This window comes from Sciurus vulgaris (genome assembly GCF_902686455.1).
Source record: "Sciurus vulgaris genome assembly, chromosome: 8".
Classification (NCBI taxonomy): Eukaryota; Metazoa; Chordata; class Mammalia; order Rodentia; family Sciuridae; genus Sciurus; species Sciurus vulgaris.
Window position 1 is genome coordinate 51,201,437 of NC_136468.1, and position 13,036 is coordinate 51,214,472.

The 13,036-nt window shown below is 32.5% G+C and overlaps 1 protein-coding gene across 1 annotated transcript in view; it reads right to left on the bottom strand.

Annotated features, from left to right (window-relative positions):
- The window catches only part of AKAP9 (A-kinase anchoring protein 9), a 119,726-nt gene that overhangs the window by 33,710 nt on the left and 72,980 nt on the right, over positions 1 to 13,036 (bottom strand). The window contains 6 exon segments of the mRNA XM_079152064.1: positions 2,155 to 2,259; positions 2,626 to 2,802; positions 5,485 to 5,604; positions 6,569 to 6,801; positions 9,407 to 9,619; positions 10,816 to 10,978. Of these exon segments, the coding sequence (XP_079008190.1) occupies positions 2,155 to 2,259; positions 2,626 to 2,802; positions 5,485 to 5,604; positions 6,569 to 6,801; positions 9,407 to 9,619; positions 10,816 to 10,978 (1,011 nt within the window).

A 13,036-nucleotide genomic window follows, 5' to 3' on the forward strand; every position in this document is an offset into this window, starting at 1 on the left:
CTTATAGTTCTGAACTACTACAACTATGATTCAGAGTAAAAGGTATATGTTTATTAGAAACTTAATTCAAGAAATTAAGGTATTGGTAGATATATATTATATTCAAAAGGAAATAAAAATGATAGGGCATGATGGCACATGAATGTAGTCCTAGCTACTCAGGAAGCTGACGTGGAAGGATTGCTTGAACCCTGGAGTTTGGAGTTTATAGCCAGCCTGGCACTGTACTGGCTCCCAGTTAAAACAAACAAACAAACAAACAAACAAACAAAATATGTATGTGTATCTATCTATCTATACACACACACACACACACACACACACACATATATGTATGTACAGAATTAGGGCTAAGGAAATAACTCAGTTGTAGAATGCTTGTGTGAGGCCCTTTGATCCCCTGCGCTGGGAGGGGGGATTTATATATATATATATATATATATATATATATACACACACACACACACATATATATACACACACACACACACAATGTGTATATATTTATATATATATATATGCACACACACATATATGTATATGTATGTATATATATATGGAGAGAGAGAGACAGAGAGAGAGAGAGAGAGACAGAGAGAGAGAGAGAGGGGACACACTAATAAGTTAAACCAAGTATCCATAATCAACTACCACTGCTTTTAGATTCCATTGTGAAGCCCCATTTTTGGGGGAGAAGATTATTTAGTATGAAATAAATCATTAAATATGAACTCCTTTCAAATATATAGAGGTAGTTACACATAAAAGTATTTATACTGCCTCCATGAAAACTCCAAACCCAATAAACAAGAACTTCTCAGATGTTATGTGATAATAGGAAATCGATCCTTCTCAAGGATCATTTCAACGACAGTCATTTCTACAGATTCCTTTTTTCTCCTCTGAACTACAAATTCTCTGAACTGTCACTTTACCCAATGTCTAAATCATTCTTGTACGTAGATTTCAAAGTACTTATTAACAAATACTTCTACAACATTTAAGTAAAATAAGTATTTGTTAAAATACATTTAAATGTCCTGAGAAAATTCTATGGAAAGAGACAAAAACATAATTAAAAACTTTTTAGGGGCTGGGGATAGCTCAGTTGGTAGAGTGCTTGCCTTGCAAGCACAAGGCCCTGGGTTCAATCCCCAGCACTGCCCCACCGCCCAAAAAAAAAAAAAAAAAACCCCAAACTTTTTTAAACATTAAAAATTATATATCGCTATATAATGTTGAGTATGTTATGTTTTAGGAAGACTATTAGTAGAAAAAGAAAGTTAAAATTACTACAGTTCTAAAGGTGAATTTTCTTTTCTATTCTTTTTTCTTTTTGAGACAGGGTATTATTATGTTGCTCAGGCTGAGCTTAACTCCTAGGTTCAAGTGATTCTCCTGCCTCAGCCTCCTGAGAAGCAGGGCCTATAGGCATGCTCTACCATGCCTAACTGGATTCTCTTATTTAGGAAGGAGGGAGAAGAGCAACATAAGATAACTTTATAGTTACTTTATTGTTATAATTATTTTGTGGTGCTACAGATTCAAACTCTCACTGAGCTACATTCCTAGAGCTACTTCATTATTAATCCTTTAAGCACAAGCTTCATACATTGTAAAACAACACTATAAATTCTCTGGGAAAAGTTTAAAAAGAAAAGCAAGTAAACCCAAATTCACAGAACAGCAATAGCTGTTCACTGAACAGTGGACATCTCTTCACTGTCCTCTTCACGCAGTCCATACCTGCTTAACTGGCCTTTTTTCCTCTCTAAATTTCTTCCTGCTTCAAGGTGTTCACACTGGTTATCCTCTACTGGGAATAGTCTTCCTTTTACAAGCTTATCATTTCACATGTTTATTGTCTTCTAGATCAACTGATCAATTAGGCGCTGAACTGAGAAAGTCTATACTTTGGTTTTAGACCATAAGCTTCATTTTGTTCAAATGATATTTTCAAAGTAACTGATTTTAAAATAATCCAAACCATATGTCATTTAAAAATAAAGCAATAGAGTGCTTGGCTAGTTCGTGTAAGGCACTGGGTTCGATCCTCAGAACCACATAAATAAATAAAATAAAGGTACTATGTCCATCTACAACAAAAAAAAAACTTATATATATATATATATATATATAAAAAGAAGACCTTACCTCCCTTTCCTTTCTGTCAATAGCATCTCGTTCAGCCTGTAGTTGCACTTCTAGAGATAATTCTACTTTAGTTTCTAACGCTCCAAGGCGTTTTTGGTCCTCCACCTTTAAATATATAAGAATTTTCTCAAATTTTCAGACATTAAATCCTGATTATTCATTGTGTGTGATTGTGTGTGTGTGTGTGTGTGTGTGTGTGTGTGTGTGTGTGTGTGTTTCCTTTTGTAGAAGTATCAATTCTCTCCAATCAGGACAAACTCTACATTAGTGAATAATCAAAGTTTCAGATAGCCTTGAACGCATTCATAATTTCAAACCGGAACTTTTGACACTTAAAATGAATTCCTCAGATAAAAATGAAGGCTCTCTCCCATTTGCCCCCATCCCAAGCTTCCTTATTTAGCTCTGATGTTTGTGTATCAAACTATTCATCATTAAAACACTTGATAAAGTTAACTCAAAATGTCACACCTTTTGATAGATGTCTGTATTATTAAGTAAGGCTTGCTCTAGTTCTCTTACTCTGAACTCTAGCTTTTCAATTTCTTCATTTCGCTCCTGTATATCTCTCAGAAGCTGTTCTTTTGATAGCAAGAGCTCATTACATTTGTCTGTTTTTTCTTTCAGATGATTTGTTAATTGTTCAACCTGAAAATGTAATAAGCAAAATAAATAAAAATTTAAGCAGCTCATAACTTTAAATATATCTACCTTCGTCTCAATAAACATTTTTTCAAAAAACATTTTAAGTTCTATACTAATTTCATTTTTATAATGATAGCAACTGTTGTCTCCAACAAAGGTGACATTTCCCAAGTTGATAAGAACTAGGCAGCATTAGAAAATAAACAAATAATACTGCTTTCACTCAATCCTTTTAAAGAAAATTTCTTTCTCTTGAGACTTTCTCTAGCTAGCAAGAAGGGAAAAATGCATTTTTGAATAATGTTGAATTATCTAATGGTGCAATCATACTAAGACCCTATGACCTCGAAGATAGCAAATTTGCAGAGTACTTACTGATTTACTCTCAGAATGTGAGGTAAGATAACCTGAAAAAAATCTTTCATGAATTAGATTTTGATAAGTTATTTGCAAAGAACATACATTCAATCTATACATTCCACCACCCCAGAACAGAGATGAGGATGGGTGGTGAGAGAGATCTACGCACTTAAGGGTCTTAAAAGTTTCTCCTCCATCCAAAATAAATGATGACACATCTCAGGACTTATCTCTGAAGACTGATATGTAAGTCCCTTCAATTTAACGGCTCTGTGACAGTGGAATACTTGGAGGAAATTATAGAAAACAATACCTATTATTCAGAACATTAAAAAATGCAAGCTTTATTATAATTACAGGTTTAAAGGTAACAGTAACAAAGTTATTGAGGAGAAACTTTAATGATAATAGGTTGTCTAAGCTTTGGAGAAAGTTCATGAGAAAAGGATATAAATTAGGCACATTAAAATGGCATATTATAATATATATTCACAGTTAGAATTTTTGGGTCTTGAGAAAACCAGAAGCTGGGATTAGTTCTGGCAGGATAAGTAGAGAACAAATGAGTCACACGCTCCTAAGGAAAGTCAAACATGCCTTGTTAGTTGCTTAAAGCCTCACCAATGAGACAGGTCAACTTTCAAAAATTGTATAATAGGAAATGGCAGTCAAAGTTCTAGAGTATAAATAATCTTTTGAGTTTCAATGAACAAGTCACTACTTTTCAAAAGCTAAAAATACATTTGTTAGAAATAAGAGCAATGACTACAAACAAGGGGATTGATAACCTCTCTGCTATTCTAACAGATTTAACATTTAGTTACAATGAACTTCTTAGAAACTATAAATAATTTTCAGCAATAAAATTATTTTCAGAAATAATAGTAGTTGAATTTAAGTGTTACCCATACTGCTGTGCAGTGTGAGCCATTACCACCTTTATTTTAGAAATGAATAAATAAGAGATTTGAAAGGTTAAGTAGCATAGTCACTATCATACATCTACTAAATAGCAGAGCCGTGATCCATGCTGGGATTGCCTTATCTCATGCACAATCTCTTTATAACCAGGACAAGTAATCATTAGGAATATATATAGTGAATCTCCCCTCATTCATGCAGCATTTGTTTAATAAATATAGAGTGTTCTATATGAGGAAAATGGACAGAGAGAGTGAGAAAGAAGAAGCAGGGAGACTGACTGGTCAGGAGGCCACCTCACCCATCCAGGCAAATAACGACAACCAGGACATAAGGAAATGAAGGTGGAAGGAATAAAAAGATGTATTACAAATCTGATCCATCAACGGTGTTGGATCAGGGCCAAGGAGAATTGGGATTGAGGAAGAATTCTAGAACTTAGCAATGAGAAGATATAGAAGGTACAGCATTTAGTGAGATGAAGAAGGAATAACTGTATTCTTATCTTTTTGATAAAAGGTAATTAGAAATCAAGAATTTTTCTTTGGATGTGTTAATCATGAGACATCTACATGGAGACAGAGTAGGTAGTTGAAAATTCAAATACAAAGTTCAACAGAGATGTTAGGGATAAAGGAATAATTGTGGGACAATTTATATATAACTGCCTGGGAAGAAAATGTACATATGGAAGAAAAAGACCCCTAAGACTAAGTCATGAGGCACCCCTAGTTTATTTTGAGTAGGCAGAAGAGAAACAAAGACTAGAGGAGAAGACCACACTTTACGGCAGGTGTGTCATGGAAGTCAAGAGAAGGAGGTACTTTCAGAACACTATAATGAGTGTCTGAAGAGTTGAGTAGAATAAATTCAGAGAGGTGATTATTGGATACAGCCAAGAGGCTTTGTGTAACCTTCACAGGAACAGTTTAAATATACTAGCTGGTATAAAACTCCAAGAAAAAGACATTGGAAATGAAGAGAATGGGAAATAGATTAGTAGTGACTACAGATAACTCTTTTGACCAGTTTTGTTGGGAATGGGAGTGCAGAAACAGGCAGAGAAGATTATTTGAGTAATACTGGAAGATATATAAAGATGGAAATAATTCCAAATTTCAATACAATCTTTCTATGTTTTGTTTTTTTGTTTTTGGTGGTGCTCGGGATCAAATCCAGAGCTTCAGGCATGCTAGGCCAGTGTTCTACAATGAACTACATTCCCTAGTCCAATATAAATACTTTTTAGGGTCAATGACCTCCTCACATTTAAGTAATATTTAATTTTCTGATTTTTAAGATTTACACATGATAGAAAATATTCACTTTTAAGTTTTTCATAATATAACTCTTACAACGAGATAAAAATTACTATAAAGTAGATAATACCAATAAAGTTCTTACCTCTCTAGTTTGATGTTCACCAACATGCTGGATTCGAGGTACAACCTTAAGTTGTTGTTCAAGTTTCTGTATTTCTTGTTGGAACACATCTCTCTCATGTTCCCTATCCATAGTCTGTTCCTAAAGTTACACAATAATAGAAACAACAGTAATTCAAGAAACAATATTTATTAAACCTATTATTTTCCTTTTTAGTTACCAGTTAATTTTGTTTGAAGACAAAGTACTGATGACAATAGAATATCCCAAAGCACAAAGATTAAACATTTTTTTTGGTATGATTATGTAGCCTATTTGGGCTCTTCCACAAAAATGTGAGTATTTAAAAATTATTTGAAGTACATTTGTTTTTCATTTAAATAATGTTAAACTCAAAATGAAATAACAATTCTCCTTCGATGGATGCACTTGTACAAAGGAGGAATTACACTGCTAAGTCATTAAACAAGCAAACTGATAAATCAATTTTTTAAATTTTAATCTAAGTTTTATACCTAAAATTATACCTAAAATGTATAAGACTTTGATTCTCTGATATGTGAAGGGAAAATTTGGCTTATAAGAAATCCTAAAGAAGAAAATACATGTAAAATTAGAGATTTAACATCTTTTTGGAAGACAGCAATGGAAGCATGACAACTATTCCAGTCCAAGTGCCACACTGTTACCTGTGGTGGCCAATTAGCTCTTAGAATTCTTACCTGCTTTGGCTACTGGTTAAATAAGAGACTAGTAGAAGATTAACTCTGAATTTTGAAAAGTTAACTAGTAGGGCTTATTCACAAGCTAACTGTACTACTTTCTGTTGTTATTAAGGTTTTTTTTTTTTGGTGCTTGGGATTGAACTAATGGCCTCATGCATGCTAAATAGTGCTCTGCAACTAAGCTATATTACATCCCCAGCCCTAGTTTTATTATTTTGATTGTCAGATAATAAAATTATTGGAGTATTTGATCCATTGGTAGAATACACACTTATGCAAAACTATTAATTCAGGAGTCCCTATAATTTAAAATTACAGCCCAGAATAGTATCATGTAGCATTCCACTGAGAAAAATCAGTATCAAGTTGCAAATACTTACATCTAAAAATTTTCTCATTTTTTCTAATTGCTTTTCCAGTGCTTGGTTTTGCTGTCTTATATCCATTAGTTCAATATTTTTTTCTTGTTCCAACTCTATAAACCGGGTGACTTGTTCTTCAACATCTACTTCTAGTGCTTTCACTTGTTTTTGAAGGTCATCACGTACTTTTTCAGCTTGACACTGCACCTCTAACTTTTCCTTCATTAATTTTTCTGTCTCATGTAGTAGTTCTGTTTATAATATGCAGAATTATACAGAGTTAATTACAATTAATGGTGTTTTCAATGAATTTTACCTTCATGAAATAAAGGCTGAGAAATATTTTAAATATACATTAAAAAGTATTCTCTTATGAAAATAACAAAATATCCTACTTCTACATACATAAGCTACTATTATTAACATTATGCAGAATTAACAAAAAAGTCCTGTCACAAAAATAGCATTTTTGTAAAAACATAGCAAATGACAAAAAAATCCACTTTTCATTATTCAGAAAAGAACAAAATCAAATTAATTTTAAGTATAGGAAAAAAACATTTTCTTTACCTCATGCAAAAATTAATTCATTCCAAATTCATAAATCACTTTTATATGCATATGCAATATATACACAAATCACTGTAAATATTTACAAAAGCAAGAGTTGCAGAAGAAATATGACTATAAACCGAATTGCCTGTTACTCTTATTCCTCATTAGATCCGTATTACTGAAAAGTTGTTTTTACATGCTCACATGTATGTGCATCAAGGGAAAACTGACATGTGAGGGACAGTGTGGTTAGCACTTAGAAACAGACTATGGCTTCAAATCCTAGCTTGCCACTTCTGTTCTATATGATATTCAATATGATCTTTAGTTTCCTTATATATAAAATGGGAATAATATCATTACCAACCTTTTAATAGCAATTTTGGAATCAAATGAGTTTTAGTATGTAAAAACAGTGACTGGCGTATAGTAAGCATTTTTTGTGTTGGTTAATATTATTATTAATATAATAATAAAGTATATAAAAAATAAACCAATCCTCTAATAAAGAAAATAGAAAGAACACAAATCTAGAATCTTTATACTAACTGATGTGCCAATGCTGTACTCAGGCTTAGGAATCAATAGAAAACATCTTTACACTGATATTAGATGTTAACATAAAGTAAATCAACTACTGAACTTCATTGATCCTTTTGCTACCATCATCTTATAAACTTCCTGACTTAGAAGAGCATTCTGGAAAGTCATAGTACTAGAAGAGTTTAATATATTTGTTAAAAAAAAATAAAGAAAAGTCAAGAAAAAGACCCCAACATTTTCTTTGAAAAATTGAAAATTTTTAAGTTTTGTGCAAAATAGATACAATAAGATGATGGTCATTAGAATCTCAGTTGTTAATTTCAAATGAAAGTGTAAACTTTTATTGTAAGACAAGCTGTTTTGTTAGTAAATAGAACAACTGTTAAGTATGAAACACAGCAGCAAAACTGCAAAATTAGAGATGTTAGTTGAAAATCCAAGGATTGCTCAAATTTTGAGTCTAAGTCCACCACTCAAAAATAGTCCACGCAACTGTATGCACACACCTGTTCCATGAGCTGCATCGAATGCAGCATCTACTAGTCCTATGAAAACAGAAAACAAGACAAAACACAACGAAAATATTATATATCTTCTATTGTCTAAAATAATATGAAGTATGTGTCCACATGTATTAGAAACAGATGTTGAAGCCACTGATTATCATCACTGGGTATATTTTGAAAAGTTCCAATATTTCTTGAATATTTTACATGTATGGCATGTAAAAGATCCACATTAAAAATTACAACCCTAAACCTGTGGTAGACTAATTTCATCACTGGAAGAAAAATCTTCATCTTACAAAAAATGTATATTGTATTTCTTAATTGATAAAATGAAATTACAAAAACTAGTTTACAATTCCAACTTTTGTTTACTATAAAAAAGTGAGGTATCCTCATGATTGCCATTCTGATAGGACCAAATTACAATCTCAGTGTAGATTTGATTTTTCCTAAGGGCTAGAGATGTTGAATATTTTTCATATAATTGCTGGTAATTTGTACTTCTTCTTTTGAAAAGTGTCTGTTCAGTTCTTTTACCCATTTATTGTGTAAGTCACTTGGTTTTTGGTGTTGAGTTTTTTGAGCTATTTATAAAATCTGGATATTAAAAAAAAAGTGAGAAGACACAACAAACAATTTTAATTTTTACAATTATAAAGATTGACATTTACTGCTAAAAAAGCTTTAACTTCAAGATATTACTTAGTTTCTCATTTAAGGAAAAATTAAGGTTACTTGTAAATTTAAATTCTCTTTGAACTCATACTAAACTTAGGTGTTAGCCCACTTCTAGCACCAACTGACCTTTTCAATCTATTTGGCTTGCAAGCCCAAAACCTCCACACCTGCTTATTACTAAAATCAGACCATGTTCTTAGTTATTTAATCCAACAATATATTTTTGCTATCTCTTTGTTATTAAAAGAACTAAGCCTTACACAATTTGTAAAATATTTTGCCCAGTTATTTGTAGCCTTCTCCTGAGGCAGATTTTTGGGGATAAAGAACTGTTTTTTCCTGTTAACAGTTAACATCCGTCAAAGATTAAAAAAAGAAAGAAAAGAAAACCCTGATTCTACATGATTCGCTAATAAGACATTTACCTATAAAGTATGTTTTCTTTTAATCTTTCAAGTTCCTATATGGTATATGAATAATGGCATTTAAAGAAAGAAAAAAAAAAATGTCACCTGAATGTTTAAAGACTATAAAGGAAAAGAAAAGTGTTCCAAAGTCTGAAAATACATACGTTGTTCAACTTGTCCTGCTTCAGCTTTCATAGCTTCCTTCTGTCTGGATAATAATTCTCTTTCTTCTTGCATTTGTTGTTGGTCTATTTCCAGTTCGTGCAACCTATTACCTGCACATAACAATTCCTGCTCAAGGCGATTTATTGTATCAGTTTTTTCCTGAATTTGCCTTTCCAAAAAAATTTTTTCATCGGCATAGCCATCAATGATACCTATAAGGCAAAATGAACAGGAAATGGAATTACAACTCATTCGAATTTGAACATTAGGTTTTAGTATGAACAACAAAAGGGCTGTTAGCATAACTTTAAATCATTCCAACCTATTAAAAGACCTGAATGAACTTGCTATCAATAACAGCAAATTAATCTTTAATATGGTACATTTAATGCCGTTGTCTTTTTTTTTTTTTTTTTTTGGTACCAGAGATTGAACCTGAGGTGCTTTACCACTGAGCCACATCCCCAGCTCTGTTTTTTATATTTTATTTAGAGACAAGGTCTCACTAAGATGCTTACGGCCTTGCTAAATTGCTGAGGCTGGCTCTGAATTCACCATCCTCCTCCCTCAGTCTCCTGAGCCACTGGGATTACAGGTGTGCGGCAATGTGCCGGGCCTAATGCAGTCTTCCTGTTTACCACTCAACATAAACGTGAAATTTCTCTAAACTTTCGAGTACTTTGCTATGCTGAAGTTATCATCTCGTATGTGCACAACTCACTTTATTAAACAGAGAGAAATACACAAGTTTCTGGAAAGTTTAATGTAAATCAGATGCTCGTAAATCAAATAACAATTCTAGCAGAGTAGAGCAAAGAATGGGAGAGGAGAAGGAAGATGGGAGGGAAAAAGAGAGGATCATGAACTAAAATCAATTTCCATGCATGTATGAGTTTCTTGAGATGACCTCAACTACTATGTATAACTATGAAGCTCCAATAAAAAGGATCTCTCTCTCTCTCTCTCCCTCGTTGATATTTTAATTCTAGAAGGTCAATACATATAGCATGGGGGAAGAGACAAAGCCCAGGGCTTTAGAGGCTTAAAACCTATGGTCACCATTTAATGGTTACCTTAAATAATTCAATAACATCTTTGCCTTCAGTTTTCTCATTTTTAAATTATAAGTATTGTCTTAGGATGGTGGGATCATGGTAACAACTCACCACTATCCATTTCTCTATTCTCTAAAATTTTTTTAATATTTTCTGTAATTCTGTAAGTTCCTCTTATAATTATGTATATGCAGTTTTAAAAACTGCTTGGAACAGCTGAAGACAAACACAATTACTTTTCAATGGTTGCTCTAAACTAGAGCAGACTCATTTCTGAACTTGGCTGTACATCAAAATCTCTATTTGAAGAATGAAATTCCACTACTGTAACTTGCCAATGGCGAGGTGCTTACCCTCAGCTTTACTGAGCTCCATGGCCAGCTGTTCTCTGGCCCTGAATTCTTGGTGAAGGCGTTCTCGCAGTTCTTCTAGGCACTTCAGGGACTCTGCTGCTTCTTGTTTCTGTTTGAATGACTCCCGCATCAACTCTGTCTGTGTAACTTTTGCATGTTCGAGCTAAACCAGGAGGGAAAGAATACATGAAGGAAGATGAAGTGTTAGGAATACCAGTGTCATTTTCCATTAAAGTGAGGATTTAAAATAAAGGGCATGCTACTGACTTAGAGTCACTTAAAACAGTTCGAGTGAACGTTAACATTAGTGGGTAGCATAAGTCATAGTAGACTCTATATTTGGTTTATTCTGAAAACCTTGGAATTCAGAGGCATTAAAAACAGCTTTGAGGCCAAAGTTCTCAATCAGGAAGTAACTGAATCACCATCACTGAACCACTGTGTGAAATTATAAAAAAGTACCATCTCTGCTTTAGTTATCTGGGCTTCTGTATTCATCATATATTTACCTGTTTTTACTGAAACAACTACATGCAGGAAAAAAGACAAAAACAAAAACAAAAACTGAGCTCAAATGTTTCTAGTACTTAGTCCAAGAATTTTAAGAAATGATTATATGAATTGACAACAGGCTTACAGCAAATCTCATAAAATTTTGTAAATTTATATATACTTTGTGTATCAGAAAGATATTACTGTCATGTTTAAGCCTAAAATGATAAGATGCAGTGGTTTCTAAGGCTTTTAATTTAAAGTTAGACATCAGTACTATATTATAAAATTAAGATAATATTTAAAATCTTATTCTTAAAGACTTTTGCTCTTCACACCTGAGTGTTATTTGCCATAGTTCTTTTTTTTTTTTTTTTTTTGGTATTGGGGATTGAGTTCAGGGGCACTTGGCCACTGAGTCACACCCCCGGCCTTGTTTTGTATTTTGTTTAGAGACAGGGTTTCACTGAGTTGCTTAGCATCTTGCTTTTGCTGAGGTTGGCTCTGAACTGGCAATCCTCCTACCTTAGCCTCCTGAGCCGCTGAGATTACAGGAGTGCGCCACCATGCCCGGCTGTTTCTTTTATTTTACATTTGTTTTTAGTTGTAGATGAACACAATACCTTTATTTTACTTATTTATTTTAATGTGGTGCTGAGGATTGAATCCAGTGCCTCACATGTGCTAGGCAAGTGCTCTACCACTGAGCTACAACCCCAGCCCAAATTATTATTGTTTTAAAAGGTGTTTAAATTTTATTTATAACCTATTATTTGAAAATGAGTATACATATAAGACTCATAATGGAAAATTAAGCATAAATTTTAATTTATGAATTTCCTAAAATATCTGTGAAAATATTGTTACTTTAAAAAGGAAAACAATTTATGAACATCTTTACATCTTTAATTAGCAAGAATATTTTTCCTTTAAATGTGGATAAATACTGTATATTATAATTTTTACTATAAAGAAAATGACCATGAACTATAAATTTTGTATACAACTACTCTCCTGAATTTAGTCACATTCCATATTTTTAAAATATATCAATTGCTTCTATATGTACATTATTTTTTATTATATGCTAATGACCTAGCAAATACATGAAATCTACAAGAGTTAAAAGTTATAAATAAAAGAGGTAAACTCAGGAATTCAGTATTTGCAATAAAATAAATATTTGCTTTAGGATTAAATAAGCTTTTGCCCCATGCTCCATTTCACAAGACCTACATACATTTAGATATTTACCATAAAACCACAAGAAATAACTTCAGTTTTAGAAAACAAAACAAAAATCTGAAGCAATCAAATACAGTGAGCTTAATATATTTTATTTATGATAGTAGTTGGGAATCACTTTGTTTGGGATAAGAGACCCCCTTTCAAATTCTCATTTAAATACTTTACATTTTAAAAACTCTTCTATCCAGTTAAGGTATGATTTCTTTGTAATATCTATAATAGTATGAAGTATATAAGAGTTTTATAAAACTTGATATTTTCAAAGTATTTAGTAAGCTCACATTACATTTCACATTACATTTAAAGTATGGATAAGCTTTAGTAAAGATTCTGCCACTTAAAATAATAAGTTATAGGAGAGGGAGCAATACTATTCCGAAAACCATCTGGCTTGTTAAACATTAGCTAGCATGTACAGTTAAAGTCACCAAAGTCATAAAAAGTGCTGAGTAACTTGTAGTGAATCATTCACAACCTATTT